Raw genomic sequence first — 18,037 nt, 5'->3', positions numbered from 1 at the left:
TGGTTTCAATGCGGTATGCATAAGTAGTTTTTTTTTGTTCACATGTGTTTTTTTGTCTATTTTTTGCAAAATTGTCTTTTGAATCTAGTCTATGGATTAGAAAATGTATTGCACTATAACAGAGGTGAGTATATTAGATCATTAATATAAATAAGTATACTAGATTAGTGCTTGGCATACAAAGATTGGTGATCAACCCTGGTATTAGATATAATGTAAAAATAGGGAACTAAGACGTTAAAAAGTATATTACAGTACCATTTTATAAATATATCTTCAAATCATTTATTTTTCATATCTACAAGAATAAAATGGTTGCGAAATATTAAAAAATATAAAAAAAATCTTAAATATATATAATTTTGATATATATTGTTTCTCGGACTGTGTGATCTTCTAAATGAAAAATATTTCTTTTTTGATGACAGGGGGATAGGTAACTTCTATCTGGAGAGTGGGGGCAGGGGCCCACCACCAAGAAGAGATCGCAGTGCTGATAGACAGCCTGACATGCGATCTCCCATCGGTGGGGGGGCCCCTTTCCCAAGCTCTATGCATCGTACCTAAATATAGGAACCCAAAGATTTCCAATTCGGCATTTAATCCCGCTGGTAGGAGGCTTCCGAAATCCTAGATACATCTCGATTCTGCTCTAAACATTTTCTCAATATGATTTCCTCCCCTCCAATGTTTTTCAATTTTTTCCAATGCCGTGAAGGTTAAGCCTTTATGATTTTTGTTATGAAATTCCTTAAAGTGATCTCTTGGTTCTCCCAATATATTGTCTTTGACACGGACACTGTACCAAATAGACCACACTTGAGGAATTACATGTCAAAAAGTGTTTAATTACTATAGAGAAAGAGTTCTGTGTGGAAGAAACCGTATTTGTTATTTTTGGAAACTGAGTACTTCTACATCCTACACATGTTCTGCACTGTAGAACTCATTTGGATTTAACCAGTTATGTATTGGGGGTACCTTCTTATGTCTATGATTTATCGAAGGGGCCACTTTCAAACCTGGGTTTGGTGCCCTAGTGTAGGTAATGAGTGGTGAGGTGGGTATTAGAGGGCCTATGGTTTTGTCCTGTAGGATGTGGTGCCATTGTCGTCCAATGATCCGTTCAATTTGTTTATATTGTACATTATAGGGTAGGATCATTCTGAAGTCTGTTTCCTTTTTCATTTCTTGTACAGGTTTTGGACTAAAAAATTATACTCTTTCCATATTTCTGACTTTGTTAATTTCTTTGTCAATGACTTTTTCAGGGTATTCCTTTGTTCTAAATTGTGTGTACATCCTAACAGCCTCCTCTTTGAATTTAGTTTTGTCATTACAGTTCCTTCTAATTTGCCTGAATTGTCCAAAGGGGATATTGATTAGCCAGTTTGGCAAATGACAGCTCGAAAATAGAATGAAGCTGTTCTTTGCCGTTGGCTCTGGTAAGTGTTACAGATGTATTTATTATTTTTTGTAGTTATTTGTAAATCCAAAATTTCGGTTTCTTTGTTATTTATATTGGACGAGAAGCATAAATTATATGGATTATCGTTTATCTCTTCTAAAAAGTTATGTTTTTCTCCCTCACCTTTTCTCCAGATAAAATATTACATTGTCTATATATCTCCGCCATAGCACCAGGTCTGCCCCCAGCTTAGAGGAGATGTGATCATATTCTCATTGAGCCAAGAATAAATTGGCATAGCTGGTGGAAAACCTGGTGCCCATGGCGGTCCCTCTAATTTGGAGAAAGTAGTCTCCTTCTAAATAAAAATAATTGTGGTTAAGTATCAAATTAACCCCTTCCACTAGAAATTCAATTAGTTCTTTCTTCAAAAAATCACTCTTCTCTAATTGTGTCTTCATAACCAACATTCCTTTGTTATCGTCTATAATAGTGTACAAAGATTGTACATCGAGGGTGCCCAATTATTGGATCTGGGTGCACTTCCAGTTCCTCCAAAGCTTGGATAATATGAGTCGTGTTTCTAATATATGATGGTGTAGTTTTTACTATTGGTTGGAGTAGGGTGTCGATATATTGTGATAGGTTGGCCGTTAATGAACCTATTCCTGAAATAATAGGGCGGCCTGGAAGGTCTATTGGGTTTTTATGGATTTTGGGTAAACAATAGAAGACGGGTAGTCTTCGTTGTGTACCCATAATTAAACTGTGTTTGCGTTCTGCCATTATCCCTTTTTTTAAACCTTTATCACAATAGTCTAACAATACATTTGTGAAATCTTCGGTTGGATCCCCTTTTAGTTATTCGTATGTGGTACTGTCGGATAATTGTCTTAGGCATTCTTTATTATATTGTTCTACTTGTAAGATCACTATCGCACCTCCCTTATCCACGGGACGGATCACTACATCTTTTTCTTGTAAATCTTTGATAGCTTGAATCTCACTTTTTGTTAGATTATTTTTAAAAACCTCTCTTTTATTTTTCTGAGATCATTCTCCACACATTTTTGGAATATAGCAATTTCTGGACTGATTTCCTTTTGTGGAAATTTTTTGGGATTTTTTCTTAAGATCAGTGTGTCACCGCCAGCTCTCTGAGAAGCTCTGGTAGACGTTCTTCTTTACCTCTTGCATGATGTTCTTTGTTTTGGTTTCACTTTGTCATCTCTTTTCCTTCTCCCAGCTGTCATCTATTTACACTGATTGCCTCCCTTTATATTCCCTCCCATACTGCCTCACTTTGCGGTTTATACTACTTCCTGGATTATGTTCACTGCTAGAGCCTGCAACTGCTGGTTCCTCAGATAAGTCTTTTTCCTTTATTTGTGTTTCCGTGCTGGCTTGATTCTAGGTGACCCTGACTCCCTCCATATTAAGTGCAGGGAGCCGCTGGTCGTGTCCCCTCACTATTATAGGGTTTACAGGTGTCACACAGTCTAGGTACGAGGGCATGCAATCTTCTATCATAAAGATCTTTGCATGGGCTTAGCAGTCAGGGAGAGCTCTAGGGGTTTTATAGGGCTCACCCATATGTTCCTTAGTTTGGGATCAAGTCAGTCGGATGTTTATTTATAACTTCCAGTTTTCTGTAACACCACCAGTGACATTATAAACCGCCAATACGTCTTAAGCATGGATCCGGCTTCAGCCTTGATTGACCGTATGCAGGGTCTTTCACTGGAGGTAGCAGATCTCCGTAAAACTGTGTCTCAGTTTCAGGTGACCGGTTCTGCTTGCGTTCATGGAGTTTGTTCCGAGCCTAATATCTCGCTTCCGGATACGTTCTCCGGGGGTAGTGAGAATTTTGTTCGTTTTAGAGAGGCTTGCAAACTCAATTTTCGCCTACTTCCCCATTCCTCTGGTGATAAGGAGCAGAGGGTGGGGATCATCATCTCGCTGCTCAGGGATAACGCTCAGCCTTGGGCCTTTTCGCTGCCGGTCGAGGCACGGCCCCTCCGATCGGTGGATGAATTTTTTGTAGCCCTGGGGCAGATATATGATGACCCGGATCGTATTGCTCTGGCTGAATCTAAACTGCGTCTTTTATGCCAGGGTAAACAGTCAGCAGAGATATATTGTTCAGAATTTCGGCAGCTGATACTGGTTGGAATGATGCTGCACTCCGAAGTCAATTTTGCCATGGTCTTTCTGAGGGATTGAAAGATGCATTTGCCTTTCATGAGAGACCTGCCTCGTTGGAGTCTGCCATGTCTCTAGCTGTTCGTATTGACAGGCGTCTTAGAGAGAGAGGAGAGACCACTCCTTCCTGTCATATTCAGTCCAAGAACAGTGGGGCGGTCTCATTCAGTGCGCAGGGGCCTCAGTCTCTCTCAATCTCCTCCTCTGTGGAGGCCATGCAGCTGGGTTTGCTTGCCTCTGATTGTAGAAAATTCAGCTCTCAGAGGAGGGTTTGTTTCTGTTGTGTATAAATCGGTTGGGTATAAATCATTTGGCTAATGTTTGCCCCTCTAGGAGATTCATGGAGTTTTCTGAGGGTAATAAAGAAACAAGAAGAAAAAAACTATTGGCAAGATTGATGCGGAAATTGAAGGTTTGCCGTTTGCTTGTAGTTCCCGTTTTGTACTACCTGCCAGGGTGGCGCTAGATAGCAAGAACATTGTTTGTGAGATTTTTGTAGATAGTGGAGCAGCTGTCAATCTCATTGATAATCAATTTGCTATAACACATGGTTTCCAGGTATGCACTTTGGGAAAGGATATACCTGTTTTTGCTATCAAATCCACTTTCTCAAAAATGTTAAAGGGCATAGTTCACAATATCCGTTTGACTGTGGGTGAAGCTCATGTTGAGGATATGTCATGTTTTGTCCTAAGCGGATTACCTACTCCTCTAGTGTTGGGGCTATCCTGGCTCACTAAACATAACCCCACCATTGATTGGCAAGCAAGGCAAATAAATGGTTGGAGTGAGTTTTGCAGAGAGAATTGCCTCACGGCGTCTCTTTTAGAGGTTTCTACCAAGACTGTGCCATCTTTTCTCTCTGAATTTTTGGATGTGTTTTCAGAGAGTGGTGTCCAGGAGCTGCCCCCTCACCGGGAGTACGATTGCCATATTAATCTCATCCCAGGCGCCAAGCTGCCAAAATCACATTTATATAATCTCTCCCAACCTGAAAGAGTCGCTATGCGTACTTATATCTCTGAGAGCCTGAGAAATGAAAACAACCGACCCTCGAAGTCACCTGTTGCCATGTCTGGATTTCAGGGAGCTGAACTGTATCACAATTCGTGACCCTTATCCGCTTCTTCTGATCCCGGACCTGTTTAACCAGATTGTTGGGGCTAAAGTTTTTTCCAAGTTGGATTTAAGAGGGGCATACAACCTAGTCAGGGTCAGGGAAGGGGATGAATGGAAGACGGCCTTCAATACCCCTGAGGGCCATTTCGAGAATTTGGTTATGCCCTTTGGTTTGATGAATGCTCCGGCCGTCTTCCAACATTTTGTGAACAGCATTTTTTTATCATTTAATGGGGAAATTTGTACTGGTGTATCTAGATGACATTTTGATTTTTTTCTCCTGATTTCAAAACTCATAGGGACCACCTACGTCAGGTCTTGCTCATTCTGCGGGAGAATAAATTGTACGCTAAACTGGAAAAATGTGTGTTTGCGGTTCCAGAGATTCAATTTCTGGGTTTTCTTCTCTCCGCTTCTGGTTTTCGCATGGACCCTGAAAAGGTCCGCGCTGTGCTTGATTGGGAGCTTCCTGAGAATCAGAAGGCGCTGATGTGGTTTTTGGGTTTTTCCAATTATTACAGGAGGTTTATTTTGAATTATTCCTCTGTTGTTAAGCCACTCACTGATATGACTAAAAAGGGGGTAGATTTTTCCTCCTGGTCGGTAGATGCGCTTAAGTCCTTTTCTAGTATCAAAGAGAGTTTTGCTTCCGCTCCCATCTTGGTACAACCTGATGTCTCTCTGCCTTTCATTGTTAAGGTGGACGCTTCTGAGGTGGGTGTGGGTGCGGTCTTGTCTCAGGGTCCCTCTCCTGCCAAATGGCGACCGTGTGCTTTTTTTTCAAGGAAACTCTCCTCCGCAGAGAGAAATTACGATGTGGGAGATAGGGAGTTGTTGGCCATCAAATTAGCTTTTGATGAATGGCGCCATTGGCTAGAGGGAGCCGTACCCTATTACCGTGTTTATCGACCATAAGAATCTGGCCTACTTGGAATCGGCCAAGCGTCTGAACCAGAGACAGGCCAGATGGTCTTTATTCTTTTCTAGGTTTAATTTTGCTGTCACGTTCCGCCCTGGGGTTAAAAATGTGAAGGTTGATGCCCTGTCACGTTGTTTTCCGGGAGGGGGGAACTTTGAAGACCTGGGTCCCATTTCGTCTCTGCTCTTTATCCTGATTTGGAGGCAGAGGTTCAGGCAGCCCAGGCAGAGGCTCCTGATCTTTGTCCTCCTGGGAGGTTGTTTGTGCCTCTCGCTTTATGACACAAGGTTTTTAAGGAGCACCACGATACTGTCCTTGCTGGGCACCTGGGGAGTAGAGCCACAGTGGATCTCATTGCTCGGAGATTCTGGTGGCCGGCTCTTCGTAAGACGGTTGAGGGTTTTGTGGCAGCCTGCGAGACCTGTGCTCGTGCCAAGGTCCCTCAATCACGGCCATCGGGTTATCTCCTCCCATTACCCATTCCTTCCTGTCCTTGGACGCATCTGTCCATGGACTTCATTACGGACCTGCCTCGTCCCTCGGGGAAGACTGTGATTCTGGTAGTAGTGGACCGTTTTAGCAAAATGGTGCATTTCATTCCCTTTCCTGGGTTACCCAATGCTAAAACGCTGGCGCAAGCATTTGTTGATCACATTGTCAAATTGCATGGCATTCCTTTAGACATCGTTTCTGATAGGGGCACACAGTTTGTTTCCAGATTCTGGAAGGCCTTCTGTTCTCGCTTGGGGGTTCGGTTGTCGTTCTCTTCTGCTTTTCACCCGCAGTCGAATGGCCAGACCGAACGCATCAATCAGAATCTGGAGACATATCTGCGCTGTTTTGTGGCAGAGAATCAGGAGGATTGGTATTCTTTTTTGTCCCTTGCTGAGTTTGCTTTAAATAACCGTCGCCAGGAGTCCTCGGATAAGTCACCATTTTTTGGTGCATATGGGTTTCATCCGCAGTTTGGGACATTTTCTGGAGAGGGGTCTTCTGGTTTACCTGATGAGGAGAGATTCTCCTCGTCTTTGTCATTTATTTGGCAAAAGATTCAGGGTAATCTGAAGAGGATGAGTGAGAGATATAAGCGTGTGGCGGATAAGAGACGTGTGCCTGGTCCGGACCTGAATGTGGGTGATCTGGTGTGGTTGTCTACAAAGAATATCAAATTGAAGATTCCCTCCTGGAAGTTGGGTCCTACGTTTATTGGGCCTTACAAGATCTTGTCCGTCATCAATCCCATTGCCTTCCGTCTTGATCTTCCTCAGACTTGGAAGATCCATAATGTTTTTCACAGGTCCCTATTAAAACCCTATGTCCACCCCACTGTACCCTCCTCTTTGCCTCCTCCTCCAATTGTTGTTGATGGTAATCTTGAATTTCAGGTCTCTAGGATTGTGGATTCTCGCATTATCCGCGGTTCTCTCCAGTACCTCGTTCATTGGGAGGGTTATGGTCCTGAGGAGAGGTTGTGGGTCCCAGTGGCGGACATTAAGGCCAATCGTCTCATCAGGGCTTTCCATAGGTCCCATCCTGAGAGGGTGGGCTCTGATGTCCGGAGTACACTTGTAGAGGGAGGGGTACTGTCACCGCCAGCTCTCTGAGAAGCTCTGGTAGATGTTCTTCTGTACCTCTTGCATGATGTTCTTTGTTTTGGTTTCACTTTGTCATCTCTTTTCCTTCTCCCAGCTGTCATCTATTTACACTGATTGCCTCCCTTTATATTCCCTCCCATACTGCCTCACTTTGCAGTTTATACTACTTCCTGGATTGTGTTCACTGCTAGAGCCTGCAACTGCTGGTTCCTCAGATAAGTCTTTTTCCTTTATTTGTGTTTCCGTGCTGGCTTGATTCTAGGTGACCCTGACTCCCTCTGTATTACATGCAGGGAGCCGGTGGTCGTGTCCCTCACTATTATAGGGTTTTCAGGTGTCACACAGTCTAGGTACGAGGGCATGCAATCTTCTATCATAAAGATCTTTGCATGGGCTTAGCAGTCAGGGAGAGCTCTAGGGGTTTTATAGGGCTCACCCATATGTTCCTTAGTTTGGGATCAAGTCAGTCGGATGTTTATTTATAACTTCCCGTTTTCTGCAACACCATCCGTGACACAGTGTGTACAAATGATTTGTCTATTTTATCCTGTTAGTTTTATTCAATGGGATTTTTTAAAAAGTATTTCTTTAGGCACAGCTTTCTGATGAATCTTTAGACTCCGATATAAGTATCAAACTTATTAACTTTGACTGCCGGGACAAATTTAAGACCTTTGTTTAGCAGTTGTACCTGTGGTCCTGTCAATGTCATTTTGCTTAAATTAACTATGGCACCTAAATCAGGATCTAGTGATGCTTTTTGTGTTCTATTCTTTTTCCTCTGTCCTCTCTGTATCTTCTTAGTCTTGGGGTATCTTCCCGGTATTTTTGTCTCTGCGTGTCTTTTTGTTTGTGAGTGGGCGGTGAATTGTACTGGTGCTGATTGTAATTCTGTGAACATGTTATCTGGTGAGATTGGCCTCTCTGGTCCTGTTTTTGTTGTGGCGGTTTGTATCTCAGATTGTAAGAGTGAATTGGTGATGGTTGTCTTTGTCTGGCAAATTCTGGTGATTGTGATTGTCTGTGTCTTATTCGTGATAAGTGGTGGGGTGGAGTTCGATCTAAAAAATGTTGGTGTGAAAGAGTTTCATACCTGTTTTTCACTGGTATGATGAATTTAACTTGATTATGTAAAGTGTCTCATTCTTGATTGTGTATTTCTTCTAACTTTGTCTCTGAACTGTAATGTGTGTTGGACATTTTTTGATGTCCTACTTTCTGTGTATTCTTGTGTATATTTAAGATTTTTTAACAGATTTTTTTTATTTTGCAACCATTTTATTCTTGTAGATATGAAAAATAATAAATGATTTGAAGATATATTTATAAAATGGTACTGTAATATACATTTTAACTTCTTAATTCCCTATTTTTACATTTTATCTAATACCAGGATTGGTCACCCATCTTTGTATGCCAAGCACTAATCCAGTATACTTATTTATATTAATGATCTAATATACTCACCTCTGTTATAGTGCAATACATTTTCTAATCCACAGACTAGATTCAAAAGACAATTTTGCAAAGATAGACAAAAAAAACGCATGCATACAGCATTGAAAACGCAATGACACCAACCATCATAAAAATGGATATCAAAAATCCAGACCATATAATGACACTAGCCGGATGAGGATATAAAAAAATCAGAGTCATGGTCATTGAATGTAGCCACTAAAGAAGGAGAAAGCATTCCTCGAAACGCGTCTGTTATAGTCATACTACATTCAATGCCCGAAACTACGACAAATGAGGAAATATATCGGAAAGTATGATAAATCTGAAGCGCTTCAGTAAACTGTATTGAAATCGGATCCATATGAACGTGGCATACAAACTTTTTCCCGGGAGGTGTAGCGCAGAACACGTGACACGCCAACATCGAGCACAGCGTGAGACGCCGAAATCCATTACATCCGTATCAGGCTGAAACTCCTGTGCTAAGAAAACAGGCGCCATCCGCGAACACCGAACAAACTGGAATCGCTCACAAGTCCAAGTAAGCCCACTGACAAAAGAACAAATTACATTTCTAGTGAAAGGGGTTAATTTGATACTTAACCACAATTATTTTTATTTTGAATGAGACTACTTTCTACAAATTAGAGGGACCGCCATGGGCACCAGGTTTGCCACCAGCTATGCCAATTTATTCTTGGCTCAATGAGAATATGATCACATCTCCTCTAAGCTGGGGGCAGACCTGGTGCTATGGCGGAGATATATAGACAATGTAATATTTATCTAGAGAAAAGGTGAGGGAGAATTACATACCTTTTTAGAAGAGATAAACGATAATCCATATAATTTATGCTTCTCGTCCAATATCAATAACAAAGAAACCGAAATTTTGGATTTACAAATAACTACAAAAAGAATAAATACATCTGTAACACTTACCAGAAGCCAACGGCAAAGAACAGCTTCATTCTATTTTCGAGCTGTCATTTGCCGAACTGGCTAATCAATATCCCCATTTGAACAATTTAGGTAAATTAGAAGGAACTGTACTGACAAAACTAAATTCGAAGAGGAGGCTGTTAGGATGTACACACAATTTAGAACAAAGGAATACCCTGAAAAAGTCATTGACAAAGCACTTAAAGTCAGAAATATGGAAAGAGTATAATTTTTTAGTCCAAAACCTGTACAAGAAATGAAAAAGGAAACAGACTTCAGAATGATCCTACCCTATAATGTACAATATAAACAAATTGAACGGATCATTGGACGACAATGGCACCACATCCCACAGGACAAAACCATAGGCCCTCTAATACCCACCTCACCACTTATTACCTACACTAGGGCACCAAACCTAGGTTTGAAAGTGGCCCCTTCAATAAAGCATAGACATAAGAAGGTACCCTCAATACATAACTGGTTAAATCCAAATAGGTTCTACAGGTGCGGAACATGTGTAGGATGTAGAAGTACTCAGTTTCCAAAAAGAACAAATAGGGTCTCTTCCACACAGAATCTCTCTATAGTAATTAAACACTTTTTGACATGTAATTCCTCAAACAAGTGTGGTCTATTTGGTACAGTGTCCGTGTCAAAGACAATATATTGGGAGAACCAAGAGACCCTTAAAGGTCAGGATATCGGAACACCTAACCAATATATAAAATGGATATGAAAATAATTCTTTATCCAAACACTTTAAGGAATTTCATAGCAAAAACCATAAAGGGGAGGAAATCATATTGAGAAAATGTCTAGAGCAGAATCGAGACATATCTATGATTTCGGAAGCCTCCTACGAGCGGGATTAAATGCCGAATTAGAAAACTTTGGGTTCTTATGAGAATTTAGGTACGATACATAGAGCTTGGGAAAGGGGCCCCCCCACCGATGGAAGATCGCATGTCAGGCTGTCTATCAGCACTGCGATCTCTTCTTGGTGGTGGACCCTTGCCCCTACTCTCCAGAAAGAAGTTTCCTATCCCCCCTGTTCATGAAAAAATAAATATTTTTCACTCAGAAGATCCCACAGTCCGAAAAAAAAAAAAATCTAAATTATATATATTTTAGATTTTTTAACCGATTTTTTTTATTTCGCAACCATTTTATTCTTGTAGATATGAAAAATAATAAATGATTTGAAGATATATTTATAAAATGGTACTGTAATATACTTTTTAACATCTTAATTCCCTATTTTTACATTATATCTAATACCAGGGTTGCTCACCCATCTTTGTGTAAAAAAAGAAAAAGGTCCAGCTCGGTTAAAATTTTACCTTTATTTTTCAGTGCAGATGAAAGCCTTTACAGTCCAGTCTACATGTTTCGGATCAGAGACAGTAGCAATCCTTACTCATGACATCTTTGTATACCAAGCACTAATGATGATCACCCATCTTTGTATACCAAGCACTAATCTAGTATACTTATTTATATTAATGATCTAATATACTCACCTCTATTATATTGCAATACATTTTCCAGATTCAAAAGACGATTTTGCAAAGATAGACAAAAAACGCATGTGAACCAAAAAAAAGCATGCATACTGCATTGAAACCGCAATGACACCAACAATCATACAAATGGATATAAAAAATCCAGACCATATATTGACACTAGTCGGATGAGGATATAAAAAAATCGGAGTCATGGTCATTAAATGTAGCCACTGAAAAAGGGGAAAGCATTCCTCGAAACGCGTCTGGTATCGTCATCCTACATACAATGCCCAAAACTACGACCAATGAGGAAATATATCGGAAAGTATAATAAATCTGAAGCGCTTCAGTAAACTTTATTGAAATCGGATCCATACGAACGTTGCATACAAACGTTTTCCCGTGAGGTGTAGCACGGATCACGTGACACACCAACATCGAGCACAGCATGAGATGCCGATATTCATTACAGCCGTATCAGGCTGAAACTCCTGCGCTGAGAAAACAGGCGCCATCCGCGAACACCGAACGAACTGGAATCGCTTACAAGTCCAGGTAAGCCCACTGACGTAGGACGCCACAGCAGGCAGACCCTCGGAACTGTGAGTATTATCCATATTCAATTCTATAAAACTCCCAATCTGAACATTTTTACCATGTGGATAATTCATGAGAAACGGGCATGATCTACTCTATGTGATCGACCATACAGTCTCCTCAATAATAATTTTCATCCAACAATCCCCCTGAATCATTAGCGCACATACGAAAAACAAAAAGAACTATTTGCACCTGCATATATGAACTTACCATATCAGCACAGTTTTTATGAAATTATGTGAACAAACTGGATTATATTGAATTGAGCGACTGACGATTAAAAATCTGGACTCTAACACTGTAATACGCTACTTGATCTGAGCAGCTGGTCTGGGACTCATCATACGCACTTTTTGTCGGTTATTTTATATGAAGTATATTTTTTATGTATAATATTTCCATGTCTTAAAACAATTTTAGTTTTTTTTTTATTTTTTGCTAATTTTGTGTGATACAATTAAATACAAGTACTATTACCAATTCCATGTGACTTCTATATGTTAGAGTGCCAGTCTCATTCTAGCTGAATTTTAATACTATAGCCATATATAGCCAAGCCATTACTTGTCAAAGAGTTTGACAGGAGTTGGATATAGTCCTAGAAAACCTCAAGGTGTCATTCATGACTTTTCAGGGCAACCTGAGCACTTTTGATCAATTTAGCCATACCTAATCTTATCTGACGATCGATTCGTTAGAATTGCACCTGAAACTAATTTATTCACTTCTACTTCTTATGTTTTAGGGACTCAGTGAGATTGCTACCTCTTTACACCCTATAGATACACGACAGGCAAAAAAAGATGGATATGGTTAAGGTTATTAATATGGAATAAGGTTAAATGTGTAATTAACCTTAATGATATTTTGTACTTATGTAATTTACTGTTTTTATTTTTCAGCTACAACAACAGCTTACCCAGACAAAGAGTCCTACGACTGACCAAGATGGTGCTCGTACTGGTGGGAGTTTTCATTGTCAGCGCAGCACCCTACCATGTGATTCAGATTGTAAACCTTCAGATCTCTCAGCCCACAATCATTTTTTATGTGAGCTACTATTGCTCGATCTGCCTCAGCTATGCCAGCAGTGGTATTAATCCTTTTTTGTATGTACTTCTTAGTGGAAACTTTCGCAAAAGACTTTCTGAATGCACAAAAACAAAAATGAAAATCTCAGAACGGGAGCTGAACAATTTTGATAATACTTTGAAATCAAGCTTTTAGGTGTTATTATTGAAGTACATTGTATTGAATGTATTTATTATATTATTTCTTAAATGACATGTCCAACCAAAATGAATTACAATTTACAGCGGTGGGGGGGGGGGGGTTACACTCACCTTTTGAAAGTCCCAATGTTCTAGCACCCCACTCATGTCCTTACACATCATCACTTCCAGTTCAATGGGCATGGGGGCCAAGGAAGCAGATTGGTGGGCCCCTTTAAAGAAGAGATGTCACCTCCCATGACACGTTTGTTTTAGTTACTACTTGAATTTCCCATGTAATAACACATCTGGCACATATTTTCATATAACTCTATATTGTGAAATTTCTTTGTTATTCCTGCAAAAAGTTTTTAGGAATGAATTTCCAACTGGGTGTTATAAGTTGGGAGTGAGTCCCTGCAAAGTCTACCCCTGACAGCACTGATTGGATAGTGTCAGACTGTGCAGGGACACTCATCCAGTTACAAATCATTCATAAACTTCTGGCAGAAAAAAAATAAGAATGGCACAACACAAAAGAATATGTGCTCTAGAATGGTCATTTAACCCCTTAAGGACACAGCCTTATTTCACCTTAGGACCAGGCCATTTTTTGCAAATCTGACCAGTGTCACTTTAAGTGCTGATAACTTTAAAACGCTTTGACTTATCCAGGCCATTCTGAGATTGTTTTTTCGTAACATATTGTACTTCATGACAATGGTAAAATGAAGTCCAAAAAATTATTTTTTTTTTGCACAAAAAAATACCTAATTTACCAAAAATTTGGAAAAATTAGCAAATTTCAAAGTTTCAGTTTCTCTACTTCTGTAATACATAGTAATACCCCCAAAAATTGTGATGACTTTACATTCCCCATATGTCTACTTCATGTTTGAATTATTTTGGGAATGATGTTTTATTTTTTAGAGATGTTATAAGGCTTAGAAGTTTAGAAGCAAATCTTGAAATTTTTCAGAAATTTACAAAAACTCAATTTTTAGGGACCAGTTCAGGTCTGAAGTCACTTTGCGAGGCTTACATGATGGAAACCACCCAAAAATGACCCCATATAAGAAACTACACCCCTCAAGGTATTCAAAACTGATTTTACATACGTTGTTAACCCTTTAGGTGTTGCACAAGAGTTATTGGCAAATGGGGATGAAATTTGAGAATTTCATTTTTTTGTCTAATTTTTCATTTTAACACATTTTTTCCACTAACAAAGCAAGGGTTAACAACCAAACAAGACTGTATCTTTATTGCCCTGACTCTGCCATTTACAGAAACACCCAATATGTGGCAGTAAACTACTGTACGGCCACACAGCGGGGCGTAGAGTGAAAGGTGCGCCGTTTGGTTTTTGGAGGGCTGATTTTTATGGACTGGTTAATTTACACCATGTCCCATTTGAAGCCCCCTGATGCACCCCTAGAGTAGAAACTCCCTAAAAGTGACCCCATCTAAGAAACTACACCCCTCAAGGTATTCAAAACTGATTTTACACGTGTCGTTAACCCTTTTGGTGTTGCACAAGATTTATTGGCAAATGGGGATGAAATTTGAGAATTTTATTTTTTTTGTCTAATTTTTCATTTTAACACATTTTTTCCACTAACAAAGCAAGGGTTAACAACCAAACAAGACTGTATCTTTATTGCCCTGACTCTGTAGTTTACAGAAACACCCCATATGTGGCCGTAAACTACTGTACGGCCACACAGCAGGGCGTAGAGTGAAAGGTGCGCCGTTTGGTTTTTGGAGGGCTGATTTTTATGGACTGGTTAATTTACACCATGTCCCATTTGAAGCCCCCTGATGCACCCCTAGAGTAGAAACTCCATAAAAGTGACCCCATCTAAGAAACTACACCCCTCAAGGTATTCAAAACTGATTTTACAAACTTTGTTAACCCTTTAGGTGTTGCACAAGATTTAATGGAAAATAGAGATACAATTTCAAAATTTCACTTTTTTGGCAGATTTTCCATTTTTATATTTTTTTTCCAGTTACAAAGCAAGGGTTAACAGCCAAACAAAACTCATTATTTATGGCCCTGATTCTGTAGTTTACAGAAACACCCCATATGTGGTCGTAAACTACTGTACGGCCACACAGCGAGGCGTAGAGTGAAAGGTGCGCCGTTTGGTTTTTGGAGGGCTGATTTTGCTGGACTGGTTTTTTGACACTATGTCCCATTTGAAGCCACCCTGATGCACCCCTAGAGTAGAAACTCCATAAAAGTGACCCCATCTAAGAAACTACACCCCTCAAGGTATTCAAAACTGATTTTACAAACTTTGTTAATCCTTTAGGTGTTGCACAAGATTTAATGGAAAATAGAGATACAATTTCAAAATTTCACTTTTTTGGCAGATTTTCCATTTTAATATTTTTTTTCCAGTTACAAAGCAAGGGTTAACAGCCAAAACAAAACTCATTATTTATGGCCCTGATTCTGTAGTTTACAGAAACACCCCATATGTGGTCGTAAACTGCTGTACGGGCACACGGCAGGCCGCAGAAGGAAAGGAATGCCATACGGTTTTGGAAGGCAGATTTTGCTGGACTGTTTTTTTTTGACACCATGTCCCATTTGAAGCCCCCCTGATGCACCCCTAGAGTAGAAACTCCAAAAAAGTGACCCCATTTTAGAAACTACGGGATAGGGTGGCAGTTTTGTTGGTACTAGTTTAGGGTACATATGATTTTTGGTTGCTCTATATTACACTTTTTGTGAGGCAAGACAACAAGAAATAGCTTTTTTGGCACCGTTTTTTTTTTGTTATTTACAGCATTTATCTGACAGGTTAGATCATGTGGTAATTTTATAGAGCAGGTTGTCACGGATGCGGTGATACCTAATATGTATACAATTTTTTTTATTTATGTAAGTATTAAACAATGATTCAATTTTTAAAACAAAAAAAATGTTTTAGTGTCTCCATAGTCTAAGAGCCATAATTTTTTCGGTTTTTGGGTGATTATCTTAAGTAGGGTCTCATTTTTTGAGGTATGAGATGACGGTTTGATTGGCACTATTTTAGGGTGCATATGAATTTTTGATCGCTTGCTATTACACTTTTTGTGATGTAAGATGACAAAAAATGTTTTTTTTACACCGTTTTTATTTTAATTTTTTTACGGTGGTCATCTGAGGGGTTAGGTCATGTGATATTTTTATAGAGCCAGTCGATACGGACGCGGCGATACCTAATATGTATACTTTTTTTTATTTATGTAAGTTTTACACAATGATTTCATTTTTGAAACAAAAAAAAAACATGTTTTAGTGTTTCCATAGTCTAAGAGCCATAGTTTTTTCAGTTTTTGGGCGATTATCTTGGGTAGGGTATGATTTTTGCGGGATGAGATGACTGTTTGATTGGCACTATTTTGGCGTACATGCGACTTTTTTGATCACTTTTATTACCTTTTTTGGGAAGTAAGGTGGGCAAAATTTCAATTTCATCATAGTTTTTTATTTTTTATTTTTATGGCGTTTACCGTGCGGGGAAAGTAATATGACTGTTTTATAGATCAGGTTGTTACGGACGCGGCGATACCAAACATGTGTAGGGAATTTTATTATTTTCATTTTTAATCAGTGATAAATGTGTTTTTTGATTTTTACATTTTTTTCCACATTTTTTTAACTTTTTTTTTACCCAGACCCACTTGGTTCTTGAAGATCCAGTGGGTCTGATGTCTGTATAATACAGTACAGTACACTATATAGTGTTTTGTACTGTATTTTACACTTTGTCTGAACAGATCTATGCCTTTAGCACAGATCTGTTCAGTACCATGCAAAGGCACAGCAGCCCCCCGATGAGAGAGGGAGGGAGCTCCCTGAGCTGTTAACCTTTTCCATACAGCGGTCCGTACGGACCGCGGTATGGAAAGGGTTAAACGGCTGACATCATATCACAGATGTCAGCCGTTTATACCAGGGTGTCAGCAATGTGCTGAAACCCTGGTATACCCACTAGACGCCAACGATTATTCAAGGGGAGGCGGGAGGGGGATCGCGATCCCGCCTGCCGCACCGCCCGCCTCCTGCACCGCCCGCAACACCCCCCCTGCACCTCCCACCGGGATAAAATCATTCAGGGGTGCAGGTGGGGTGAAACATATATTAGTTTAGGCACACTAAAGTTTCTGATCCCAGCGGTCAGGGACCGCGGGGATCAGAAACTGCAAAAAGCGCAGCAAACCGCAGGTCTGAATTGACCTGCGGTTTGTTGCGATCGCCGACATTGAGGGGTCAATGATTTGAGCAGGCACCTTGTTCCGATCATAGCCGGCCGGGCGGCAGTGATCAGAAATACACAGGGCGTACATGTACGCCCTGTGTCCTTAAGTACCAGGGCACAAGGGCGTACCTGTACGCCCTATGTCCTTAAGGGGTTAATGTGGAATATAATTATTTACTATAATAAACCTGTCAGGAGAACTGACAGGTCTCCTTTAACTCCTACTGCAGGATTCTGACACTCTTTGCAAATCTTAGTTTATTCTTTTCTTACATAGCACAATTTAGCACTTAAAGAAAAAAAATATACACATGCACACACATATGTTGGATGTGTCAAAGGTATGTTAAAAAGCAATTACAGATTATAAATAGTGTTGGGCGCGAATATTCGAATTTTGAATATTAATCGTGAATATCGGCACTTTGATCATTTGAGAATATTTTGAATATAGTGATATATATTCATAATTTCGAATATTCTAGATATTTTTTCATCAGTAACCTCCCTTCCAGTAACCTTTTCAGCAGCCATTTTCTACAGTTTTTTCAAAGTTCTGAGAGAGACTTTCCACACTACATTAGATAGATAGTTAGATAGCTTATACAGTACAGACCAAAAGTTTGGACACACCTTCTCATTCAAAGAGTTTTCTTTATTTTCATGACTATGAAGGCATCAAAACTATGAATTAACACATGTGGAATTATATACATAACAAACAAGTGTGAAACAACTGAAAATATGTCATATTCTAGGTTCTTCAAAGTAGCCACCTTTTGCTTTGATTACTGCTTTGCACACTCTTGGCAT

The 18,037-nt window shown here is 39.8% G+C and overlaps 1 protein-coding gene across 1 annotated transcript in view; it reads left to right on the top strand.

Moving 5' to 3' along the window:
• Positions 1-13,357, top strand: part of MCHR2 (melanin concentrating hormone receptor 2) — a 346,069-nt gene extending 332,712 nt beyond the window's left edge. Inside the window, exon 5 of the mRNA XM_040428802.1 lies at positions 12,657-13,357. Coding sequence (XP_040284736.1) covers positions 12,657-12,981 — 325 coding nt within the window. The 3' untranslated portion in view covers positions 12,982-13,357. The remainder of the gene's footprint in view (positions 1-12,656) is intronic.
• The last annotated feature ends 4,680 nt before the right edge of the window (positions 13,358-18,037 follow it).

Source organism: Bufo bufo, chromosome 4, assembly GCF_905171765.1.
Source record: "Bufo bufo chromosome 4, aBufBuf1.1, whole genome shotgun sequence".
Lineage (NCBI taxonomy): Eukaryota > Metazoa > Chordata > Amphibia > Anura > Bufonidae > Bufo > Bufo bufo.
The sequence above is the reverse complement of the archived record's forward strand: the minus strand, read 5'-3'. Positions and strand labels throughout refer to the sequence as shown.